This window comes from Microtus ochrogaster, chromosome 8 (genome assembly GCF_000317375.1).
Source record: "Microtus ochrogaster isolate Prairie Vole_2 chromosome 8, MicOch1.0, whole genome shotgun sequence".
NCBI classification, from domain to species: domain Eukaryota; kingdom Metazoa; phylum Chordata; class Mammalia; order Rodentia; family Cricetidae; genus Microtus; species Microtus ochrogaster.
In genome coordinates, this window is record NC_022015.1 from 35,725,240 (window position 1) to 35,750,691 (window position 25,452).

A 25,452-nucleotide genomic window follows, 5' to 3' on the forward strand; every position below is an offset into this window, starting at 1 on the left:
AGCAGCAGCAGCAGCAGCAGCAGCAGCAGCAGCGTTTGGGCCTGAGAGTGTGACCCAAAGATAGAGAACATGCACAAGATTCTATCCCTAGCAACTTAAGAAAAAGAAAATTTTAATTTTACAAATTTTTGCCTTCTTCTGTTTTAATTCTTACCTTTTAATTTTATTTCTAAGAATCACATATTAAGCATGACATAAATATTTTCTTATTATAGTTCTATAGTTTTGATCTGTAATACAGTGTGTATGTATGTGTGAGTGAAAGAGTGTGTGTATGCACACATGCATGTGCACACATGCACACATGATGGGGGTGCTCGCCCATTCAGGTGCATGTGAAGCCAGAGGTAGACAGGCATTAATCCCCCCCACACACACTGCTTTCCACTTGAGTGTTTGTCTCTCACTGAACCTGAAGCTCACTGTTGTAGCTGAACAGTCTGACCTGCAAAGCCCCAGGATCCACCACCAGTCTCCACCTTCAGTGCTGGGGTCACAGCCACATGCAGCCACGCCTGACTTTTCACATGGGTGCTGGGGATCCGAACTTAAGGTTGTCTTGCTTGCTTAGGCAGTGTACCCCCAGAGTAATTGCCAGCCCCTTGTGTGGAATGGAGTTGGCAGTCTTAACTTCTTCATATGGATGCTGAATTTATCCTACTACCATTTTCTGGAAAGAATCTCCTTTCCCTCCCAAGTCTCCTGCCATCCTTCTTAAAGTCGAGTGTGCCACAAGAGTGTGATCTGCTAGACTCTGTCCTGAGCCACGGATCTGTCCTCCTGGGATGCCATAGTGTCCTCACTGTCATTAAGGTAGAACAGCAAAAAACAGTCATTTGTGGAGTTTACTTTTATTTTTCAAGGTCTCAGTGTCCAGGTATCTTGAACACCTGTTTTCAAGGTACCTATGTTGTTCTTTTTTTCCAAGTTTATTTTAGAATTCTTTTATGTGCATGGGTGCTTTCCCTACAGGCATAACTGTGTACCACATGCATGCCTGTAGCCTGTGGAGGTCAGAAAAGTGCATCAAATCCCCTGGCACTGGAGTTACAGATGCTTGTGAGCAGCCATGTGGTTGCTGGGAATCGAACCAGGGTCCTCTGGAAGAACAACCAGTGCTCTTACCACAGAGCCGTCTCTCCAGCTCCAGTTGTTTATTTATTATTTTTGATGCTCTTGCTGAGCCAAGTTGGTTTTTCCTCTTTTCTTGTAGTGAGCTTCCTCCTGATGCCATCTGAGCCCAACTTCTCTCCATGAAAAGGTTGTAAGTAGAATTTAATGGTCATAGGTCTGTTAAATCTGATTCTTTATTGAGAACTGCAGACATTTTGGTAAATTTATCTTGATAATTCTAGAAGCTTCTTGTAGGTGCCATTGTTGTCATGTGGCATTAACAATGTTGGCTGCTGGTGAGAAAAGACTTTTCTCTTCCTTGGGACTGGGATTGTGGGTTTCTTTTCTTACCTGATGGCATTGTCTAGCCTTGATTCGACAGTGTTCAACAGGTGCAGAAAGGGTGGCCATATTTTGTTCCCACCCATCGGGAGTAGACTCATCACTTGCCATCTTGTGAAAGGGTATGTTTCCTTTGACACATAGATTATTTAGGACTGTATCCACTGAGCACAGGCATTCTTGATTGCCCCCTCCCCCTCACTGATTTCTACCTGGATCTGGATTTGATTATAGAAAATACTCAGTATGCCTTAGCTCCATCACAGCTTAGTAAGGCTCAGTTTAGGGTCCAGGGTCAGGTTTATATTGGTAGATACTCTCTGAGAGCATGTCCACGTGCTTATTCTGCTGGTGCTGGGAGGCCCACTCTACAGACCTGGCACTGTGAGTGACAGCATGGTCTATCTTGGCCATGTCCTTGCTGATCTTCCGCATCCTCTTTCCCTCTGTCACCAAGAGACTGGTGTTGAGGTCCCCTACTGTGAAGGGAGCTTGTAGTTCTTATAGGTTTTGCTCAGTGTGTTTTGAAGTCCTTTTATTAGGTGTGTTTGTGTTTAGGGTTGCAATGTCCTCCTGATGTCTTTGCCTGTCTGCTGTTATAAAATTGCCTTCTGTTTAGTTTAGTTTGCTATGGTCTTTTCTTTTTTTAATATGTACATGCTATGTATGTCTTTTCATCCATCTTCATTTCAAACTGTTTGTGACTTGATGCACAGAGTACATTCCTTGTATGAAGCATGTACTTGGGCCTTGTGAATCAAAATCTCTTTATCTAGTAGATTTAGTGGGCCCTCCCTGTGTTTACTGCCATGGCTGAGGTTCTTGGTCTCACCTTTGTCAGAGCCTTTGTGAGTATATTTTTGTTATCAAAGAACAAAGAGATGACAGGTGACATGGGGGCAGGCCTTCAGTTCTCAGCAGAGGGGTCCTGAATAGCTTTGTTCAGTGAGCAATAGGGATCCTATAGTAGGAATGGGAAGAGGGTTGGGTTCTGGTATTCCCATCAGAAGAGACAATGCCCAGCAGGACCTTCAGTAAGCCTGGTATGCCTGGCATGGGTGACCAGAGCTGCAAGGATTCCAGGTGTCAGAGTGGAAGGAGAATGAGAGTTGGCGGCTGTGGGTTGCTACAAGACTTGGACTCGTATATAGGATGATGGGGGCCAAGGATGGTAGGAACCAAAGGAAACGCCCTCCTCTCCACGTGGGAGCCAGTGCTGTGGACCTGAAGGTCACTGCCTGCATGAGTCATGCAGACACACACCTGGACTAGGCTTGACTCAGGGGGTCTAGAGAAGGCTTTCACTGATCCCAACAGGTTTACATTCTCAATCAGAACCAAATTTGGCCATGTTGAAGAAATAAGAGATGGGGTGGGATACACACATATAAACCTTCGTGTCACTGACTGCATTCTTGTATTTACTCAGAAGATTACAAGTCAAAGAAAATTCCCATGTAACCAAAGTGCTTCCATAACTGCTCGCATTCCCTTTTTTAGAGTTTTAGATGCAGTTGGGGTACCCCAAGGGGACACATTTACATGCCTGTCAATGGCCAGGCTCTGGAAGACATCTCTGGAGTTTGCCAATTCCTTGGGGAAACTTTTTCTTAAGCAGTGTTTGTAGGTATGTAGAGGAGGAGATTGGATACAATAACCCCCTTGCAGGTGAGTCTTATCCATCACTCTTTGACCCTGCTTGTTGTACGTGTGTATGCACATACACACACATGCATGTGTGCACGCACATGGACTCGTGCAAGTACATACACATGGGAATACTGGGCTCTAGACCTAGGCTAATTGACTTGGATTATACACACATGTACAGAGAGAGAGAGAGAGAGAGAGAGAGAGAGAATTGCTGGCCCAACTTATGTGGAGGTGCCACTCTCAACTTAGGGCAAAGTAAGGGCACATTTGGAGGGAACAAAGGGCTCTGTTCCCTGCCCGCACCCCGACTCCTGTGAACTACTCTGACTCAAACACCAGCACTTTGAAGGATGTTTGGTGACAGGTATTGGGTGCCCGGACAAAACCAGGTGTCCTGGTCTCAGCGCTGTCTCCAGGCTAGGTGCCAGAGTCCTTTTCCCCACGAAGGACTGCTTCCAGTGGCCATGGTCACCTTACAGCCCTGGGTCTTCCAAATTACAGTGGACATTATTAAGCTCCAGCATCTCGTTGGGTACCATGAGCCAGTGGGGTCAGATTGCAGGAAAGGCAGACTGCTTGGATACTGAGGTGCTGTCTCCAGGCTAGGTGTACCTGGACTGGGCACCTGGGGGGCATCCTTTGTTGGGCTGGCTCTGCTTTTCTGCCACCTCTTCCACTTCTGCCTGCCTTTGAGAGCAATTTGGGGCCCTGGTTTTCCATCGGAAGAGCTGAAATGCTGCATGACCCTCGGGGGTCATGGAAACAGGATGGAGAGGCAAAGTGCCTACCAGTCCCAAGGACCTGCCTGAAGTCCTGGGATACTTCCAGTAATCATGCCGTGTGGCTGCCAGGAGGGTGGGCCTCTATCCCAGCACCTGAGGAGAGACAAGAGGCCCTGTGTGCCCTGCTGCACTCCAGCTGCCAGGGGCCCGATAGGCCTCAGGATGTCTTGTGGGAAGTAACTGTGAGCGACTACATGTGGTGCCATATACCCATGTGACCATGTGTACCCTGGCATGTGGGGCCATGTGGGGCCAGAAGCCTGACATCCAGTGTATCTTCCACAGAGTAGTAGGAAGGGGACCCTGGTGTTCCCAAGCAGAAACTTAGGCATGGTGACTGGGAGGTGTGGGAGCCCACAGACATTAGGGAAGGCAGTAGGCACACCTGGGAGGGACAGGGGACAGACCCTAGAAGTAAGCCATTAGGAGCATGACTCCTGACACCTTCAGCAATGTTAAAGCAGGTGTCAACCAAATGTAATATACCAATGGACAGAGGTATCAGGCTAAGGCCCAAGATGCTGACAGTGAGGTCAGCTTCACCCTCTACCCTCGCTGGCTCTGGACTTTGTCTTATAAGCATCACGGTCCCCCTGGAGGGCAGACTTTCTGGCCCAGGGTGACCTTAGCATGGGAGGAACCATAACATAGGCTGTAGTAGTTCTTGCATGCTGTGGGTTGTCTATTTTTGCTGTTACCTGGTTGGCTCCCTCTCCTGTGGCTGAAGACCCAGAATTCTGTGTTTAAAACTGAGCCCCCAAGGCTGCTGGGCAGGTTGCATAGTGATACCATGCTCAGTTAGGGACCAAGACATAAACAGATATGCAGTGATATTCACCCTCTCCAGTCTTCTGCACCCATGTCTTGGATTCCAGGCCCAAGGCATAACAGAACTCCAGCTGCCCTTGAGAGTTTATGACAAGTGCTAAGAGCAACAAGATGAGCCTGATGTGAGAGTCCCTTGGTTGTCCCCTCCCAGGAAAGATGCTGAGGGGATCACAGCTGGGCTGGACTCCCAGAGGCTGAGGGAGGAGGTTAGAGAAGGGGTGGTGGTCAATGCTGTGGCTAGAACCCACCCAGTGCTCAGGAGCTGTGGCTTAAGTGCCTACAGCCAACCTAATGTGGGATGTTTCCTTTTTTTTTTTTTTTTGGTTTTTCGAGACAGGATTTCTCTGTGGCTTTGGAGCCTGTCCTGGAACTAGCTCTGTAGACCAGGCTGGTCTCGAACTCTCAGAGATCCGCCTGCCTCTGCCTCCCGAGTGCTGGGATTAAAGGCGCGCGCCACCACCGCCCGGCGGATGTTTCCTTTTTAAGTCTCCAAAACCTTAGCTTATCTTTCTTTTTAGTATTTAAACTTTGCAAACATTTAAAGACTTTATTTACTTATTATTATTCTGCATGCCTATCTGTGCATGCATATGAGCACGTATGCCTTGAGAGACATGTGGAGGCCAGAGGAAAACTCCGTAGAGTTGGTTTTCTCCTTCCACCTTTCCGGGGAATTCAAGGATCAAATTCAAGGTGCCAGGCTTTTGTGGCAGACACCTTTCCCCTCCGAATCATCTTGCTGGCTCCTATTTCAACTTTTGAAAACGTCACCAGTGACACACCCATCTCATAGGCTTCTCTTGTGTGTGTTTCAGTTTTCTTGCCTTAGATTTAGCTTTGTTGGGCTTAACTTATGTGCTGCAAAACTCTCTCCCATGTGAGACGTCTGGTTCAGTGAGTTCTGGCAAATTCTTAGGCCAAATTGAGCTCCTTCACACGCTCTGTACGCCCTGTACCACAGCCCATCCCTGCACCTGCACCTGGGAACTATCCTGTCCCCCTGAGAATGAGACTGTGCAGCACGAAGCCCCACGTCTGGCTCCCATCACTTTGCAGGGCTCACTTGAGGCCCGTCTGCTTCTGGTCTGTGCTCTGGTTGATTCTTTCATTTGGAAAGGATAAAATGTACTGCAGCTTGTTTACCCGTCCACAGGCTGATGGACATCTGAGCCGTCTCTGGGGTTTGGTTATTATGATGAAAGCAGCCATGAGCACTGCACACATGCTCTGGCGTTGTTCTTGCCTCTGTTGCTCTCCAGTAACTCCCCCACCCCCAGTCCCTGAGTGGGGGGATCAGCATGTTCAGAAGCTGCCAAGCCCTCTGGCAAGATGGCTGCCACTGACTTTGCTATTGCCACCCTGGGCACCACCACAGTAGCTGTGGGTCCTCACCAACAGTATTGTCTGTGTGAAGGCTGGGGAGATGGCTCAGTGGTTAAGAGCACTGACTGCTCTTGCACAGGAACCCGATTCTGTTCCCAGTACCCACTGGTGACTCACAAACATCTGTTAACTCCAGTTACAGGGACCCAATGCTCTTTCCTGACCTCCTTAGGCAGCCGAGAAGATTGTTATGTACATTTTCACATGCAGGCAAAACACTCATGCACATTAAAAGTAAGCAGATAAATAAAAAAAGCATTGTCTGCTTTTGAAATGTTAACCACTCTAATCATAATAGTAATTCACATTTTCTTAGCATCTGATGGTGTGGATCTCTTGCAGGGAAGTCTTCAGTGATTTTTCAAACAACTATATGTCTCCTTCATGCTGAGTGAGAAGGATGCTCTGCATGACATGGCGTCTTTCACTTGATCTGTGTTGCTCAGGCCTCTCCTCCCCTGGGCTCATCTTTGATTCTTCTTCGCAGTATCATTCAGAAAGCAGTTTTTAATTTTTGGGTGTTCCCCCCGTTTTCCTGAAGGGCTCATTTTTTTGTGTGACCTGTCTAAGAAATATTTGCCTAATGCGAGGTTACGAAGCCTTTTCTCCTGTTTTCTGTAGAAACTTTATCGTTTCATGTTTCTTGTTTAGATTTGTAATTCCTTCCAGTTTTAATCTTATGCATGGTGACAGGTACGAATCAGGACCAAGTCTCCTTTGCATGTGGTTACCCTCATGTCCCTGTGACTATTTTTTTCATGAAATTACTTTGGCACCTTTGATGAAAGTCAGTTGGCCGTGCACTGGGTCCGATTTCTGGACTTTGTAAACTGTTCTGCCAGCAAAACCTTGATTGCCGCGACTTCTACACTAAGCCTTGAAATCAGGTCTTGTTAATCCTCCAATTTGGTTCATTTTCAAAGTACGATGCTTTGCTGTACCCTTCACAGTCTCTGGAAAATCAGAGAATCTAGTCGTCAACTTTTAACAACAATCCAAAGCCAAGAACCAAACCCGGCCCTCCTGGCATTTTGACTGGTATTGCACAGGGGAGTAGAGAAATGTGGGTTTCTCGTGTACCTGAACTGCACTGCACTTTCTCTCTCTACCTGCTTAAGTATCTTCAGTCCCAGTCAAGTGCCATGCAGTCTCCAGGACACAGTCTGTTAGATTGCTTCTTCGTTCCTTAGGGTTCTGAAGTTCCTGACAGGACCCTGTTTTCCCCATTTTGTTTTGGGGGTTGTTTGTTGCTAGGATACAGAAGGACAGTGATTGTTTCCCATGTTAACCTTGTTCCAGCGGCTTTGCTGACCTTACTTATGACTAGGAGAAGGGCGTCAACTTGCTCGTTCTATTTGCTTGCTGTGGGTTCTTTAGGGTTCTCTATGGAGAAGTCTGGTTATCCCAGATAAAATCATCTGTACTTTTCCTTTTTGGTCCACATTCCTTTTATTTCTTGGTTTGTCTCATGGCACAGCTGGAGACCTTGAACTTGAAGTTTAGCAGTGAGCAGAAAGGGGCCACGTGGTCTGCCATCCTCGGGTCAGATAGTGTGGGATCTGATGCCTGGGGGGGGGGGGCGATGGCAACTTGGGCATGTTCTTTTTCTTCTGGTTTCCTGGGCCAGGAGACGGTATCAGTTGCTGTTGGGTAGTCCTCAATGCCTTTCCTGTTGAGATGGCTTTGCCTTTTCCTCTCTTAAACTTTGTTTTGTACCCATTATACTGCAAAGAACAAAACAACCCTCCTTTTGTCACAGAAAGCCATCTCCGTTCCAGTGCCTTTAAACGTGCATCCTGTTGGACTAGATCATCGGAGTTCTGGTCTGCGCATCTGTGTTCACATAGGAAAAGGCCTAGTTTTCCTGCCATGTGTTCTGCTTTGGTACCCGAGGTTGGGTCAGGAGACACCCATGCTCCTTCATTTCAGCCCGAGGCTATATAAAATGTCTTGTATTCTCCTTTCCAGGTTGTACAGACCCATGAGTTCATCCCATCTGCACTTTCCCTAGCAAGAATTTTTTTTGAGATAAATTAGTAAACATAGGACCCGAGACTTTCAAATTTCTCTTTGGCTAAATTTTAGCCATTTGCATTCTTCAAAGCATTCATTCCCCCCTCCCCCCAAGGAGCAGGAGCCTCAAACCTGAATTTGAAGACAAGACCATCTTGGAGCTGGGTGTGGTAGCACACAGGTCTTGGGTGGCTGAGGCAGGAAGATTGGCACAGGTTCCAAGCAAGCCTGGGCTATATACTGAGTGAAAGGGTAACCAGGGCTATATAATAAGATCCTATCTTAAAAACACACAAAAGCCGGGCAATAGGTCTTTAGTCCCAGCACTCAGGAGGCAGAAGCAGGTGAATCTCTATGAGTTTGAGGCCAGTTCTGGTTTACAGAGCTAGTTCCAGGACATCTAGGGCTACACAGAGAAGCCCTGTCTCAAACAAAACAAAACAAAACAAAAAACCCAAACATTCATAAAACAAAACACACACAACCTTGGGTATTCCTAAACTTAGACTTTGGGATGAGGTGTGTGTGTGTGTCTGTCTGTCTGTCTGTCTGTGTCTGTGTCTGTGTCTGTGTCTGTGTCTGTGTCTGTGTCTGTGTCTGTGTATGTGTATGTGTATGCAAGCTCACCCCAGAGTTCTGAGGACTCCAGGTTGACTGTGACGTCAGAGCTGTTTCATTCCCATCTCTGTTCTGTGCTGCTAACCATTCAGAGGCTGTGGGCCCCTGTCCAGCCTGCATGACAGGACACAGGACACAGGCACAGAGAGCAGCCATATGCTGGGATCTGCAGGAAACACCCTCTTCCCCAGGGAGTGAAACTCAAGGAGAAGAGGAGATGAGCGCTCAGAACCCATGGCAGGTCGCGTGTATGTCTCCCATGAACTGTGCAGACATGAGCTCTGAAGTAGCAGGGCTCCCTCTGAAGTTGTTGACTTACCACCTCCTAAAACAGCAAATCCACGCACAATTTCCTCAGTCCCTTAAAACATTCCTGACAGGAAGAAAAAAAAATCCTGTCTAAAGTCTCCCCTCATTAAGATGTCTCGATTTGCACAGTGAGTGAGTCGTGAACAATGAATAGACCAACTCCAAGCACTATGCCCCCAGTGCAGGCTCAAACAGGCATAGTACAGCCTGTGATTAGGTGACCCACTTATCCTCCTGCCCCGCAGGTCTCAGAACTGTCTGGCTAGGTGTAGCCCCTAGGCCTCCATAGACAGAGTCGGAGTCCAGGCAGTGGGTCAGCAGGCTTGCCCAGGTCTACAGCTGTGGTGAAGGGTGCTCACCCTGAGGGTCTCCGCTTCACTAAACTCTAGTCCTGGGGAAATTCTTGATTGCAGTGGCTTTCGAAGTCTGGGCTCCCTGCATATAAAAACACATCCCAGTCCCAACAAGTGACCCATCTTGGGAGGTTTCTCCCTGGGGTTGACAGCCACTGGTAGTGGGGTTGAGAGTCTAAGTAAAACCTCATATAACTGGGCAATAGATGGGTATGACTTTCTTGGCAAAGGTTGAGGACTGATTTAAATGATTGCAAAACTGTCTAGGAGTTCCAAGTATGGGTAATCTTAGGCCCCTGCCCCCACAAAAGCAAATTTCAAGGTGGGCTACTGGGGCTGCTCCTATGTGCAGAGGTCCCTCTGTATTCTCAGGGGTTTAGAGTTCATCCGCCATCTAGACAGAGGCCAGCACACCTCTGAGGCCTTGCTGCTACCTCCCATGACTTGGGTTAATTCTTCAAAGCCCACATTGCTTGGTGGTGTGAGGAAGCAGTGGTTCCATATGCCCACAAGGAGAAAGACAGTCTGTTGGGAGCTCTTCTGGCCTGACAGAGGAGTAGATATCTCTCGGGGTCCTGGTCCAACTCCTGGATTGGTCTGGGTGACAGCTTGTAGCTGCTTAGGGGTTATTCTTTCTGGGCTGTAAATCAAAGATAAGCAATTAGCTGGTAAGTTCCTTCTAGCCTTGAGAAGAACCCATTCCCAGTCTATTCTCTGGAAGCTGGCAATCCTTGGTGTTCTGTGGCTTATAGAAACATTGTAGCAACCTCTACCCTCACACCCACTTGGCTTTCTCCCTACCATTGTTTCTGGATCTTAAAGTCCCCTTGTCATGTTGGATGAAGAACACATCCCATGCCTTTGTTGCCTCATCTTAAATTACATCTGCAAAGACCCTGCTTCCAAATATGGTAACACCCTGAAGTCCTGGGCAAGGGGATGTTGACAGGAATTTGTGTTGATACCGTTTACCTGATAACACTCTTCCACCAGAGGATGAGGAACCAGGAAGTCTGTGAACTTGGTCCACAGTCAGCCTATATGTCTATACAAATCAAATTTTATGAGCACATAGCATGAATTCTTGTGGATGTACTGTCTCTTGTCCCTTCCACTTCAGGAAGGAGGCCATGTGGTCCACAGAGCCTTAAACACCCACTGCCTGGCCTTTGACAAAAAGCTTTAGGCTGTGCCTGGCTCTAAGGACTCTGCTAGAGGTCAGAAGAGACAGAGCCAGACACAAATCACTGGCTCACTAGGGAAAAGTCTCACGAAAGCAGTGCTGTGGGAAGTGTTGCTAGATAAGAGCTGATTTTAGTTCTGTCTTTACGGGTCTGGTAGAATGAAAGAGGACAGTAAAATGTCTTGGTCCGCGAGATAAGCAGAAAGGGCTGTGCTGACAAACTCAGCAGCTGCCCGGAAAGCAGGGAGAGGCAAGGAACCATAGCACACATGAGGATGAAAGAATCAAATCAGATGCATTCAATTTTATACTAAATGTTAATGTCCTAAATTCATCTTCCTAAAGGAGATGTCCAAAATGTCCGAAAGGCAGCCGGCTGTCAGATGGGGTTTTATTTGTTCATACCGAATTAATCTTGTGCTGGGGCTGTAGCTCCAGGCTCTGTGCTGAGGAAGTGACATTGCTGGTGACTATATAGCCCCAGTCTGATTTTTTATATTTTTAAACAGATAGATCCAATACATTTAGTAAAGCAAACATAATAGACAGTTTAAAAAAAAAGAGAGAGGGATAGTCAAAAATATGTAAAGAAACTACACAGAAAACAGAGAAGGAGGCAGGCAGCAGGTTGTCAACACTGAAGCCTGGGATAGTGTGGGTGAGGCCCAATTATAAATAAGAAGACATCACACGGTAGAATGCTTGAGATATATTATGTGGAGTGTGGAAAAGAGGGATAACTGTGGTGACTGGGTGGATTATTTTTTTCTTGTTGTTATGATAAAATATCCTGCAAAAGGAACTTAGCGGAGAAAGGGTTTATCTTGCCTCACAGGTCCAGGTTACAGTTCATTGCGGTGGGGAAGTCGAGGCAGCCAGACCTTGAAACATCTGCTCACGCTAAGTCTGCAGTCAGAAGAGGAGAGCAATGAGCATCTACGTGCTATTGTCCAGCTCACTTTCCTCACCCAGACAACCTAGTTCTCTCCACATCAGGGAACATAATCAAGAGAGGCCCTACAGACATGCGCAGAGTGTCCATGGTGGTTCTAGATTTTGTAAGGCTGAAAATTAGCCCTAACCATCACAGGTATCATAAGGCAATTCTTTCAGAGTAGGCTTAGAGTAGATACAAGATCAGAGAACACAGGCAAGTAAGTAAGTAGTTCAGAATCTAATGGGAATCTAAAATAACTTGTTGTTCTCTCTAGCCAGGCACCCGCCCCCACCAAACCCCACAAATCCAGCACCTCAGACAGCCCCCAGAGCACAGCTCCCGGGCTTGAAGGCTCCCCAGCTCTAGGGCTAGCACCTCTCTGCTTAGCACAGGAGCGGCCCTGTGCAGAAATCTGCCTCCAAGGCTGTTACCCTGCTGTGTGGCAGCTTCCTCATAGCTCCACTTTAGAAATGAACATTCCAGAACGGGGGGGAGGGGGGGGGAGGGACAGAGTCCACAAGAGCAGTGGCAGAGCACTTGCCTAGTGTGTGCAGGGGTCTGGGTTTGATCTGTAGTGGAAAAAAAAAAGCAGAAGTGAGCATTCCAGGAGACAGGAGCCGAGAGACAGGATATGCAGGAGAATATACCAGCCTTTGCTCTCGATCTTAAAGCCCAGATTCTGGGGGCCAGAGTGGCAAGGAATGTGGGGACCAGGTTTTCAAGCTGTCTCTGTGAGGTTTGGAGTCCAGTAATGGGTAGTCTCTGCTTCTTTGCATCCGTGGAAGATTTCTGAAGCCAATCACATGTTGGGCTCGTATTAAAAGAACACAACTTACACTACTGAGATAATTGTTCGCGTTCTCTAATCCAAACTCACTGCAAGGGCTGGGGACTTAGCTCAGTTGAAAGAGCGCTTGCCCAGCATGCACGAAGCCCTGGGCTCAATCTCCAGTCTGTATGGTGCTGCACACCTGTGATCCTAGCACTGGGGATATGAAGGTAGGAGAGGAGTACGGGAAGATAAAGGTTATCCTTGGCTACATAGAGTTTGAGGCCGGCCCAAACTCCAAGAGACCCTTTTACAACAGCAGCAGAGCAGCAGCAGCAGCAGCAGCAGCAGCAGCAGCAGCAACAACAACAACAAAAAAAAAAAAAGAAAAGGAAGGAAAGAAAGAAAAAAGGAATGAATAAAACTAGGAACATCAAAACAAATGATTAAAATGTTGAAAGGGGAAACATTGTATCAGCAGGGATAGAGGGGCCCTTTCCTAAATATCCAGAGAAACTCAGCTCAGTGAGGGAAGACAGGGCAGCTGTGGACAGCTATGTGGAGCTGACCTCTCTTGATGGAAAGACACTGTTCATCCTGCCCCCAGCAAGGCTCAGACTGCCCCCTTTCCCCGTTGTGGCAGATACTTCATTTTCACGTCTGCCTGTCATCACCTTCCTCCATTGCTGGTGTTTGCAACCCCACATAGTTTGAAATTCATTAAAGAAAAATCATTGCCTCCTGTCCTATGCAGACACACACTTCCAGAGCACCCAGGCTGCCTCCTCTCTACTGTGGGGGTGGGGGAGAGACTGGCTCACAAGTACCCTGGAGGCGTCTGGGGGATGGCATGAATTTGCTTGGTTTGAATCTGCTGATGAGGCAGTTCTGGGCAGGGATTTCCTGGGCTGGTTTGCGTGCATATCCTGGCGCCATCTACCCTGCCCCCCACCAGGCGTCAGGAGACCACTGAACCCCCATGTTCGCCTCCTGACCTCTAGAACACCCAAGCAGGGAGGAAGGGAGTGGGCTGGGCATGAACACCCCCACCTTGCGGGCCTGTAGCAAGCTGGGTCCCAGGACTGGAAGCAGCCCATTAAACCACCTGAACCGCATGTAACTCTAGTCAGTACACACAGCACCGCACCGGCAGCACACGTAAAATTAAAATGACCACAGGGCCTGCTCTCCTCCCCACCGTGGGTGGGCAGCCTTTATTCCAAGGTTGAGGCACGGAATCCTCCAATCCGAGGAGGATTTTCCCTGATAATAATGGGCGGTGCAAGCATGGGCTAGCCCACTGTTGGGGCCCTTGGCCTATCCCTACTCTGCCCCATCTGCCTCCTGTTTGGACCTTGTCTCCGTGGCTGGAGCAGAAGTTCCCAAACCCTGAGACAGCGTGCTCAAGAGGTACTTCCTGGGCAAACGGATTGCATTTTTATTGCTTCCTAAGAGCATTGACTATCCCAGAGGGACTTGTTAGGAAGTTTGTGGAGACAGTCTGTCACTGTTCAAACTGGAATTTCAAGGTCCTGCTGGGTGGGCCATTATACCTGGAACATAATAGAAGGAGGGTTGAGTATGGGGGGGGTCCTCGATGGCGGAGCCTCAACCGGAAGGTGGGCACTAGACCAGAAAGAAGGGAGATGGGGACCTCCACACCCTTTGAGGGGAAGGTTTGACGTAGAATGTGATTCAGGGGAAACAACCAGTCTTCAAGGCACCCCCTGCGGTTTTGGTCCCACACAAGCTTCCCCAGATAGCAGCGGACCCTGGGCCTCGTGCCACCTACTGAAGTGGGATCCACAATGGAAGGGCCAGATAACAGCTGCTGTGCCCTCTCAGGGCCTGGCTAATGGGTAGATGGGAACACCCATCCCCATGGTGACCGAGCAAGCTTCATAGCCTCTTCTGCCCAGTGTGGAGAATGGCTGCTCAGACAGCTGGCAGTTGGGGCTGGTTCTCAGGGGAAAGTAGTTCTGTGTCTCCTAGAGTTCCCCCCAAATCAGGTCTCCCCTAATGGGTGTGGACACAGCAGCTGCTGATCTGTGGCTGGTGCCATTGGGAGCTGGCTACTGCAGAAGGCCTGTGTGGGATTCTGCGGCCAACTCCCAGGACCAGGTCTTCTGCCTCCAGCTTTCTGTGACAGCTTACTAGCTTTCATGGTGGCAGGCCTGAGGAAATGCCTGCTTCCTGGCTGTGTTGTGCTGTGCCCCAGGGCCCCACTAGCTTATTGTCACTGTTGGGAGCAGTCCGTGGTGCAAAAGGACCTACATCCCCTACTGTCTAAGCAAGCTAAACCATTCCAGGCCACCTTAGGTAGCCAGGGGCTCAGGTAAGCCAACCAAAGTCATGAGCTGCGTTCAGAGGGGTTTGGCAAAGCTGCCAACCAATCGGAGTCCACCACACAGTGAGCAAGGGAACTCAGCTGTGACCACTGAGGTACTCATAACTCCTGGGATATTTGGGAAAAAGTGGGCTCTTATAGAAAGGGCTACTTCTCCACAGGGTCCTGGTTCTGTCTACAGCCAGTGGGACCCTGATGTCCCCCTAGAGTCCCTGAAGGCTTTGTGTCACCTGGGACTAGCTGGTGGCCTGTGGGGACTGACGCTCCTCAGGGTGGGCAGTGAGCATGGCCTGAGGGCTCCAGCTGTGCCCAGCACATGTCACTGGGGGGCCCATGGGCTCTCAGCACAGGCCAGCGGCTGGGAGCAGCTGGCCACAGGCAGGACCTGAACAAAGGGCGCTTTGAGCAGCTTGCATGCCGGCACCAAGCCTCCGGCCAGCTGCCCCTCCCGAGGATGCAAGGCTGGCCCTCTCTATGGCTTATTGGGGCCCATGTAGAGTCAGAACAGCTGGCCCCATAGTCTGCTGGCTGACTTTGTGCTGAGATGGCACTGTCCTCCCACAAGAAGCCCCCTGGCTCAGGAAACAGCCGCTTTACAGGTTTCCTAGCTATGAGAGGATGGTAGAACCCTAGCCATAGATTCCCACATCACCCCAATGCCAGTTGGTGGCCTAAGTGGGGCCTAGAGGTACCTAACATTCTTTGCCCTGTCCAGGGTCTGAAGGGCCTTTGGCTCCGTGACCTGACTTTGCTGGCCCTCTTGCCAGGGCCCCTACCCATACCGGCCAACACTTCATTAGCAGTAGTTAATCTTCCAGTGGCTTTCAATTTATTCTTTCACTAAAAAGATAATAAAACAGTAACATCAGAGACACCGAATACTCATGATAAGCATCTTTGAGCTCCCTTGATTGTTAAGCAAAAAGAGAGTTATCTGAGGGTTCGAGGCAGCTGGGCTGAGCCAAGTCTGCCATGTCCTGACTTTGCTGTGGCCCATAGGTGAGTGACTGTGGTAAGCTGGACCCCCACCCTTCCAGAAATGGGATTTACCAGCTGATAAAATGAAGCAATGGATAAGTCGCCTGCAACCTTCAGTGATGAGCCAGGAGGCTGTGAACCTTGTGCCGGCCATTCCCCTGTTCCAGCTTCACCCTGGTAAAGCACCTCCTTTACTTTACTCTCAGCCCTGCAGGCTCCTGGGTGGGCAGGTCGCTGCTAGGCTATGGTTGCCCCCAAGCACCTGATGTGCATGTGTAGGGAGTGTTCATGAGTGACATGTGTTTTTAGGACTGTCAGAAATTCTGTCATGCCGAGCTTTTGTCTTCTGCATCTCTTGCAGCTCAGTTTGGGGGAATAGTGTCCATCTGTCAAATGGGAAAACTTCATTCCCACTGTGAGGTTTTCAGAGGCAGTGTGTCTGTGCGTGGGTGTCCCTGGCAGCATACAGAACCCAAGAGTGCTACCGAGCCCATGCATCAATCTGTTCCATCATTGCAGTAGCGAAATGAGATTAGAAAGGACCTAAGTCCTTGGTTGCTTCCTGCCTTTGCTCCAACGCTGTCTCCCTTATCTTCACAATGGAAGCCATGCAAGGGTCCATTTGTTACTTTGCAGGCAGTAGAGCCTGTGAACCTCCTGACTCCACGCTCTCTTCTCATCCTGTCTCTTTATTACATCTATTTCCTTATTTTGCATGTACATGTGTGCCTGTGTGTATCTAAGATTGCATGTGGTGGTCAGATAACTTGCAGGAATCCGTTTTGTTCTTCCATCATGTGGGTCTGGCAATCAAACTTGAGTTAACAGGCTTGATGGCAGGAAGCGCAGTTTTTTCCTGAGCCATCTTGCCACCCCTCCCTTCCTAAAACATGCATGCCATAAGCTCACTCATCTTGGCCATGTTCGACTGTCCAGCTTAGCGGCATGAAGCTCATTCAGTGTTGTGCAGCCGTCCCCGCTGTCTACCTCGAGAACCTTTCCTCTTCGCAGATGGACTCTGATCTTTTTTAAACACAGACTCCTCAGGTCCTGCCACCTCATCCTGCTTTGTGTCCCCGTGGCTTCGGCAACTCAAGGACCTACAGTTGTACTAGCAGTAGGATCTTTCAGGATTGTGTCTCAGCAGAAGGTCCGTGCCTTGTGTTGGAGCACACTCCCATCTGGAGGAATATTGTGCGCCCTGCTGTGTCTCTAGCCTGTTTTATCCAGCCTCTTGGTGGACATTGCCTTTGGCCACTGTGTGCCTTGCCAGAGTAAACACAGCGGCCAGAGAGCTCCTCAAAGTTCTGTCCATCTTTTGAGCGTAGCACCCAAAGTAGAATTGCTGAGCTCTATGACAGCTCTTTATTTTTTCTTATCAATGCATTCTGTGTGATGCTGGGGATTGAACCCAGGGCTTCATGCATGCCGGGCAAGTTCTCTAACAACTATGTTCTGCATAGCTCAGCAATTGTATTTTTTTCTGAGCTACTACTCCTTTTATGTTTCTCTTTTTAAGATAGAGCCTTGTTTAGAGCAGAATTGAGTGGGTGGTAACTCCATGCTTCATGACTTGGGGAGCCAATGAACCATGCCCCCTGTACCTTGGGTTTGTGTCTCCCTCAGGCAGCCATGTGTGATAGCCCCACCTCTCCACCTCCTCTTCCACTGTTGTCGTTGCCTGTGTTTTGCTAATAGCCATCCTGATAGGCTGGAGGGACACAGCAGTGTCTGTTTGTATCCATGTTCCCACAGTTAGTGACAGGCTGTGGGATGTCTTTCTCATTTGTATGTTTTTCCCAAATAACTGCCTATTCGGGTCCTCTGTCTTATTTTTTTGTAATTTCTTGTTTTGTTTTGCTTCTTTGTTTTAAGACAGGGTTTCACTTAACTAGGCTGGCTTCAAATTTGTGCATAACCAGGAATGACCCTGAACTTCTGATCTTCCTGCCTCTCTGCCCCTGGAGCTAGGAGTCCAGGTGTACAGCACCACATCTGCTTTACACAGGGCTGGGGATGGAACCTGGGGCCTCGGGCATGCTAGGCAAGCACACCTGTCAACTGAGCCTCAGTTCTAGAAGCTTTGTTTTTAAAAACAATTTTAATGTATGTGGATCACTCCTTTGAGATAAACCTTTTAACACTCTCTGAATGGGAAATAAGCAGACTATGGCTAGGGCCTGCTTCCTGGTCACGGAAGATGGCATATCACGTGGATTGGAACCCGTGCATGGGCAAAGGAGCAGGGTGCTGCCAGGGGCACACTCTAGAGACTGTTGATTTCAGAGCCTGTCCAAACCTCTTTTGTTGGCACTGGCATTTGTACACCACTAGGCCACCCCTCTCATTTCTTTGACAGAGCTCTGGACAGGGAGCCAACGATAAGGCTCTGGCCCTGACATCCTCTCTAACTCCTCAAGGGTCTAGAGGAGACAGGGGCCAGTATGTTAGCAGGGGTTCCTGTATCTCCTCAGGGCTGGCTCTTCATACCTCCACCCAGCCCAGACTCACACGCATAACCTTTAGCTCTCCTGCTGTGAACAGATGACCACCAGGATGGGGTGCTGGGACCCATACATGGCCTGGGCTCATCTTCTGTTCTTACTCTGGACACTTCCTGTCACAGACCAGGTAACTGACTCTTATATCTCTAGGCCACTCTCCATCCTAAGCCTTTTTTGTTACACCTTGGTTTCTGTCTCTGATCCCACAAGACCCTGACGTGTATAAACTATCCCTACTCTCAGACACTTCCCAGACCTCATCTGTCCTCATGTATGCTCAGTCCTGCTCATGTGTCAGCAATAATTCCTCTTGAGAGGCAAATAGCCTCACTCGCCAGAGTCCACTCCTTGAGACCCATGAGATCCCTGCCGTGGCCCGAGTCTGTCTGTTTCTCCTGTTCTCATGAGCTTTCTTCCCTGTGTCTGGTAAGAGGCACAGTGGTCCTGCCTTGGTGAATCCAGGAAAAGCTGCAGGCTCCGTGCTTGGTGCTTGTCCCTGACAGAGGAGTCTCAGCCGCGAAGCTAGTCCAGCTCTAGTCCAAGGAGCAGTGGTAAGGGTGGGAGGGGCCGCTGTGTTCTCTTGCCTTTTGTCTCAGACCAAGCTAGCTGGCCCAAGGACAGCCCTTTCTTTTGTATCTTTAGGACAGAGCTCAGGGCCACACTCCATCAATGTCTCCGGGCCTTGAGTCCTTGGTTCTGGCAGTATGTGGATTCCTCTGGGAGGCCCTTTAGGGGGTTGGACAATGCTGAGTGCCTTGGGTTGGTGCTTTTTTTGGAGGGGAGCATACTGGCTACTTAGTTGCTTCTTCCAAGGCTCAGGGGTGCTGGAATGGCCTAAGCACGGCAGGTGGTTGGAAGATTGGGTAAGGGAGTACACCCCACATATCAAGCCTCTGAAGACATGGAGAACTCAGAAGATGTGATGTGCCTGGAATCTAGGAAGGATCTTGGGGTGCACTAGGCCATGAGATCCTTTGGGTAGTCACCCTTAGCCTTTGACATCAGGTGGAGAGTGGGAATGGGCATGGAGGACTAGCAGGTGTTTCTGTGTTCTGTAGAGATATTTGAGGCCTCTCATTCAACACTGGGACTGTACTTAGATTACTTATACAGGACCAGCGAGCCTTGGGTCTGACTCCCATGGCAGGGGGTGACCATGCTGGGGGAACAGTTGACATCAACCCTGGGGTCTATTCTAAGGAAGCTAAGCTAGCCTCTCCTAACCCTCCTGTGGACTAGGGTGTTGTTGCCTGAGTCAAACTATGAAGTACGATTAATAAAACCTCAGAAACAGATATTGGGGTTCAACCTGAAGGTCAATAAAGCAAATAGCCAGCTACTGGCTCTTACCTTGACCTCAGTCCAAAAATGGCGATCCTGCCTCCGGGAATCTCAGAATGAGACTCTGTCTGAGAACTGTCTCCTCCCGTTTTATAATCCTCTCTAGGGCTGGGATTAAAGGCATGCACCACTGGGATTAAAGGCATGCGCTGCCCGGTTTCTACGGCAACTAGTGTGGTTACTGGGATTGAAGGTCTATGTTACCACTGCCTGGTCTGTAAGGCTGGTCAGTGGGGCTGTTTTACTCTCTGATCTTCAGGCAGGCTTTATTTATTAAAACACAAATGAAATGCTGCTACAAAACTGGCCCACTGTGCATCTCCCATAGACTCACACTCCTGCCAAATGCCAACTCCTTGCTGGAGTCCCAGTGTGGCCTATGGTCTGAGGGCCACCCCTCCTAGCTCCAGGATACATGCAAAGCTAATGGTGATGGAGACCATTTTATCTCTGCAAACACTGAATATGGCTGTATCCCACCCCGGACAGGGCTGTTTTCCTCGGCCCCTTCCCAGCAGCCACTGAGCCCTTCTAATTAACTTAGTCCTGCCTGCTCTGGACATAACTAGCCAGATATTTTCAGGGGATGATGGGGCCCAAGCTCTCTGAAGCCAGACTTCACACTGTGTCCACATGTTGAATAGGATTTGGAGATTTGTGTAAGAGGTCCTGTTGTTTCACATGGCCAATCCCAAAATGGATTTTCCTCCAAGTATTAGGTCAGGGGGCACCTGTAGTCAACAGAAGCCATTGCTAAGAAGGTATTTAAGTAATGACAAACATCTAAATGAGAAAACCCCACTAGATTACCAGCCAGCTGGGTGATGGATGGCCCAAGAAGTTGGGACAGAGGCCTGCTGTCTGAGCTAGCTCTGTAACTACCGACTGGGGCTGTGCATGGTCAGGCATGCTGTCCCCCATGAAGTCACATTCTGCAGTGGGGACTGGGAGCAGGCTTTTCATATTGGTCAAAGACACACACAGTACTTTGGGCAACAATCCTACAGGCCCAGGCTCTCAAGAAACAAAGATAAATCAACATCCTACAACCCAGCTCTTCACAAATTTGTCCATTCATTCATTCATTCATTCATTCATTCATTCATTCATTCATTCCACAGGCTAATAGTGAGCACTGACTGGAGTGAATGAGACTATGGCTCCTCCCCGGTATGCTCAGTCAAAGAGGACCCATCATTGCCAACACCCTCTTTCTCTCTTACCCTTAGCCATCACACAGACCCCCTTCCTCAATGAATCCACTTCATGGGTCAAATGCTCTTCTCACAAGGAAGGAGGTATGACTCTCTCCCAAGCTCATGCCTACCATCAAGTCTTGCTCTTGCCTGAAACACAAGCCAGGTGGTATAGTATTTTGTCTTAATCAAGAGCATTTGTGTATGGTAGGCAGTATTCAGCCCCCACTCATGACGGATTCTCTGGCAGGCGACTGGTGGGGGCAGGGCCAGTCAATGTTACCCGTCAAGGAGGAAGTCCCCTCCAGGGCCAGGCTCCTGAGGGAGGCAGGCAGGGAGCCAGCTGGAAGCAGGCCTGAACAGCACAATGCTTTGTGGCTTCGTGGGTTTGTGGCTTTGCACAGTTCCCTAACATATGTGGGAGTGGTTTCACCTCCTCACCCCAGGCCTTCCCCAAGGGCCTCTTACCAATGAAGGCTGACTGGGAGCTGGGGCACAGGTTTGGAACAGGGTCAAGACCTTGAGGGTCAGAGCAGGCTGTAATTCACATGAAATGTGTATTTTCATCAAATCCTCCAATCACCCATTTGCAATGGGCTACTCACATCCATGCCATAGCAGGGAGAAGGGCCAGACCTGAGCTCCCCAGGGATAGAGCAGGCAGGAAGAGTATTCTCAGTCAGGACAGTCAGTCCCTATGACAATGGCCCTGTGGCAGGAGCTGGGAAGGAACCCAGACTGGCAGCAGAATATGGGTACCCCAGACAAGACCTCCTGCTACCACTGTCCCATGGCAAGTCAGTCACTGCCTCACCCTCCAGTACTGTGCATGTGGCAGGCCTTTGGGTGTTTCATCGAAGAGACAGATAGTGAAGGATGGAGAAGCAGAGGCTATGTACCAATCAAAAGCAAGGCCCTATGAGCCTCGCCTTGACTCCTCTCATGGTGATAGTCAGGCCTGCAGTGACTATTCCTTCAGTTTGTGTCAAGGCTGTGCGAGCAGGAAGCAGCCCAGCAGCTCCCACCCAGAGCTGTGACAGACTGAGCAGGCCTCAAGACTGCTGCTAGGTGGATTCTAAATCATAGTCAGAGGCTGCGTCAAGTGCCAGGAAACCTCTGTCTAGCTGTTGACTTAACTGAGAGAGCTAATGGCCCCCTTTGTTTTTGAACTTGGTTCTCACACCGCTGACCTGCATTTGTCTGCTGTTGGTCTGCCTTTCTGTTCACCTATTCAACCAACCATCCGTCTACCCACTTATTCCTCCGCCCACGCACCCACCCCTACTCACTGATCATCCACCCACCCATCCATCCATCCATCCATCCATCCATCCATCCATCCATCCATCCATCCATCCATCCACTCATGTATCTATCTGTCTCTGCACTCACCCATCTCCTCATCTACCCATTCAGCTTTCTGTCCATCTGTCCTTCCACCCTGTAACCTGGGTTATAGCCTGGGTTCCTCTAGCTTGTAAGCCCCTCCCTTCCAGAGCTTTCTGCCTATGTGGATACACTGGGAGAGGCCTGGTCTATGTGAAGTGGCCAAGGGGAGCTGTTTTACAGCTGAAGCTGCCCGTGTCCTTTGTTTTATTCGTCCTGCTATCTCTGGATGGGTTGGGAGGGTTCTTGCACCCAGACCTCAGTCAAGAAACAGATGGTGTAATAATAATAATAATAATAATAATAACAATAATATAATAATAAGAGTATAGGAAGGCTTAAAAAAAAGAAACAGATGGTGGATATGGTGTCTCTAGCATGAGGCAGAGCTATGAGATGAAAGGGGGACAGTCCTCCAAAGACACATATACTTGAACCCTCCTTCAGGTGCAGGGTTTGAGCTCTGTGGATCTCATGAAGCTGGACAACACGGATGTCAACACTGTGTTGTGACACTCAGTCATTATGCCCAACTCTGGTGTGGAGTCTTCCTTAGACAGAGGTAGCTGACCAGTGTCCACTACTGGGGTTCCTGGACTCAGTGTGTTGGCCTTTCCAGGCAGGTGCCTCTCATAGACACCACCTGTTACTACAGATGGATACTGAGCCTGCTAGTCTTGGGTATCCTTCAGCAGAGGCTCTTGGGCATGATACGCTGGTGTAGGTGGTCCAACCTGAGTGGTTGTAGCCTCTGACAAGCTTACTGCTGTCTTCCGCAGGAGATCGTCCTTGTGGTGTTTTTTGGGACAGAGTATGTGGTCCGCCTCTGGTCTGCAGGCTGCCGCAGCAAGTATGTGGGCATCTGGGGCAGGCTGCGCTTTGCCCGGAAACCCATTTCCATCATTGGTGAGTCCTGCCTACCCTACAGACACTCCATACCACGCCCCTGCAGCCAGAAGGACATCCCCCATCACAGTCCTTCCCAGAGAGTCCCCATGGGCTGAGACACTCCCCCACACATTGTTCTCCCTACAGCAAGACAGGCCCTGTGGCCAGCAGGAAGTGTGCCCGGCTCCCCCAGCCCTGGAGCCACAGCTTCATGTGACTCTCCTTGCCCAGCAAGGCTTGACAAGCTTTAGGCTCTGTCTACTCTGATTTAGGTAAAGACACATGCGTGGGTCCCCACCTAGATTGTTCATGTACCCTGAATAGTTGGGTCTCATCTTGCTTGAATGTCACATCACCCGGGGTTGGGTGGTGACCCAACGTCCCCAAATCCCTGGGTGCCAGAAGTAATAACCAGCTGCCCCTCCCACAGACCTCATCGTGGTTGTAGCCTCTATGGTTGTTCTCTGTGTGGGCTCCAAAGGACAAGTGTTTGCGACATCGGCTATCAGGTATGTTGGCTCTTCCATTTCTCCCTGTGAGACAGGACCCACCACAGGGCTCCCTCCTCGTAAGCAGTAGCCTCTCCTCCCTCTACTTGGCTCTTTCATGGTGGGTTGAGAAGGGGCAGGGTGACCATAGTTCATAGTATTGAAACAGTAGGCAACCCTGGGTTCAAAGCCTGACCCCAGCACTTCCAAGCTCCTAGGACTTAGGTGATAGGCCGACTCGGTGGTTGCAATGTAGGTGACTTGGGCCTCCCCCAAGAAGGCCATCTGGAAGGACTGCTAGAGTCAGGGTTCACAGGCACCTGTGGGAAGCAAGATGGCCCAGTACAGGGTGACATGTGTGTGTCTCCTCTACCCATTGGCACTTGGTGGGGACAGGAACATAGGAGGCAAATGCTTGTGACCACCATGACCCTCTTAGGCCCTCTCTCCCTGCTTCTTAGGGGCATCCGCTTCCTTCAGATCCTGCGGATGCTGCACGTTGATCGCCAGGGGGGTACCTGGAGGCTTCTGGGCTCTGTGGTCTTCATTCACCGTCAGGTGAGTGAGCCTGGTGTGGGCAGGACAGAAGCTAGTCAGCCTACAGCAGAAGGGCCAGAGATTCACAAGGCTGGGATATGGGGTTGGTGGTATCTTAGTGCCAGGACCCCAGCTTAGTGACCCAGAGCTAAGCAGATACCAAGGCATGTGGGTCTGAGGACAGGGTCCAGAACCCCTAGAGCCCTCCCTCGCAGTCTGAACCCACTCCATATCCACGATGGCAGCATACTTGGTCTGCCCATGGTGCAGAGCTGATGCCACCTCCCTCAGACTTGGGACAAAAGTACAGTGGAGAACAGATTTAGGAAGCTCGGCAATCAAGGATGGTGCAGTGGCGAGGGTCTCAGATACCGTCCAATGGTATCATGACTCTTAAGTACTGTCCTGCCATGAGAACAGAGGAGTCTGGTAACCCAGTGGCTGGTTCAGCATGATAGCTGAGACTGCCTCACTGCCAAGTAGCATTATTTATCACCTTCAAGAGCTGTGAAAACTGGGTTGCTCTGGAAGGTGACTTCTGCATGTAGACCACCCTATAGCCAGCATAGTATAATCTAGCAAATGCTGGAACTTTCTACCAAGGCACTCTCACCACACCCATGGAGCTCTGGACCACAGGGTATATGAGCATGGCTGTTGTGTTGTTTGTCCCCAGGAGCTGATCACCACCCTGTACATTGGCTTTCTGGGTCTTATCTTCTCCTCCTACTTTGTCTACCTGGCTGAGAAAGATGCTGTGAACGAGTCCGGCCGCATCGAGTTTGGCAGCTATGCAGATGCTCTGTGGTGGGGGGTGGTAAGTTGGAATCTTTAGCAGGGGTATCTCAGGGAGGGGACACATGGACCTGGGCAGCAGGGTTAGGGATATTGGGCTCTACTTGCTCAATTGTTTTGCCTCCTGCCCTGAGGCTACTGACCCCAACATTAAAAACTTTTCAACCACAAAATTTGCTCGTGAAGCCTACAGTATGGGTCCCTCTGTACCAGAGTAAGCGTTCCCTGGTCCCCACTTTGAAATTTGAACACTGTTATCTTTCAACTTCTGTTTTGGAAGGGAAAGCTGATGGGACACACGGAACTTGGTACCTCAACCTTGTGGTGATCTTTGCCCTGGAGGGGTCATGGGCTCAGAGTGAAGGGAGGGGTCAGATGCACACTTTGCATGTCTTTGGTCTCTGTGCTGATCCAGCGAGCACACCTGTGCCAGGAATCAAGCCGTGAGATGGCATAATATCTTCACGGTCCTTGGGGCCTGGGAGAAAGAAGCAGGGTTTCTGTGGATGTGAGGTTTACATGGTCCTTCACTGTCCCAGGCAGCAACAGTGTGAGGGCCAGCAGGCCCTAAGGTTATGAAGATGGTCATGAGCCTCCTGGGTTAGGTGACTTCAAACCAGCTGAGTTGCCAGTATGTATGGAGCCTGGTGTGTGACAGATGACCTCTTATGCTAGGGCTGAATGTCCCAAGGGGTGGTGATGTTGTGTG

At 49.6% G+C, this 25,452-nt stretch overlaps 1 protein-coding gene across 1 annotated transcript in view; it reads left to right on the forward strand.

Moving 5' to 3' along the window:
- Positions 1-25,452, forward strand: part of Kcnq1 (potassium voltage-gated channel subfamily Q member 1) — a 323,053-nt gene that overhangs the window by 58,599 nt on the left and 239,002 nt on the right. Inside the window, exons 3-6 of the mRNA XM_005351578.2 lie at positions 22,815-22,941; positions 23,354-23,432; positions 23,873-23,969; positions 24,625-24,765. Coding sequence (XP_005351635.1) covers positions 22,815-22,941; positions 23,354-23,432; positions 23,873-23,969; positions 24,625-24,765 — 444 coding nt within the window. The remainder of the gene's footprint in view (positions 1-22,814; positions 22,942-23,353; positions 23,433-23,872; positions 23,970-24,624; positions 24,766-25,452) is intronic.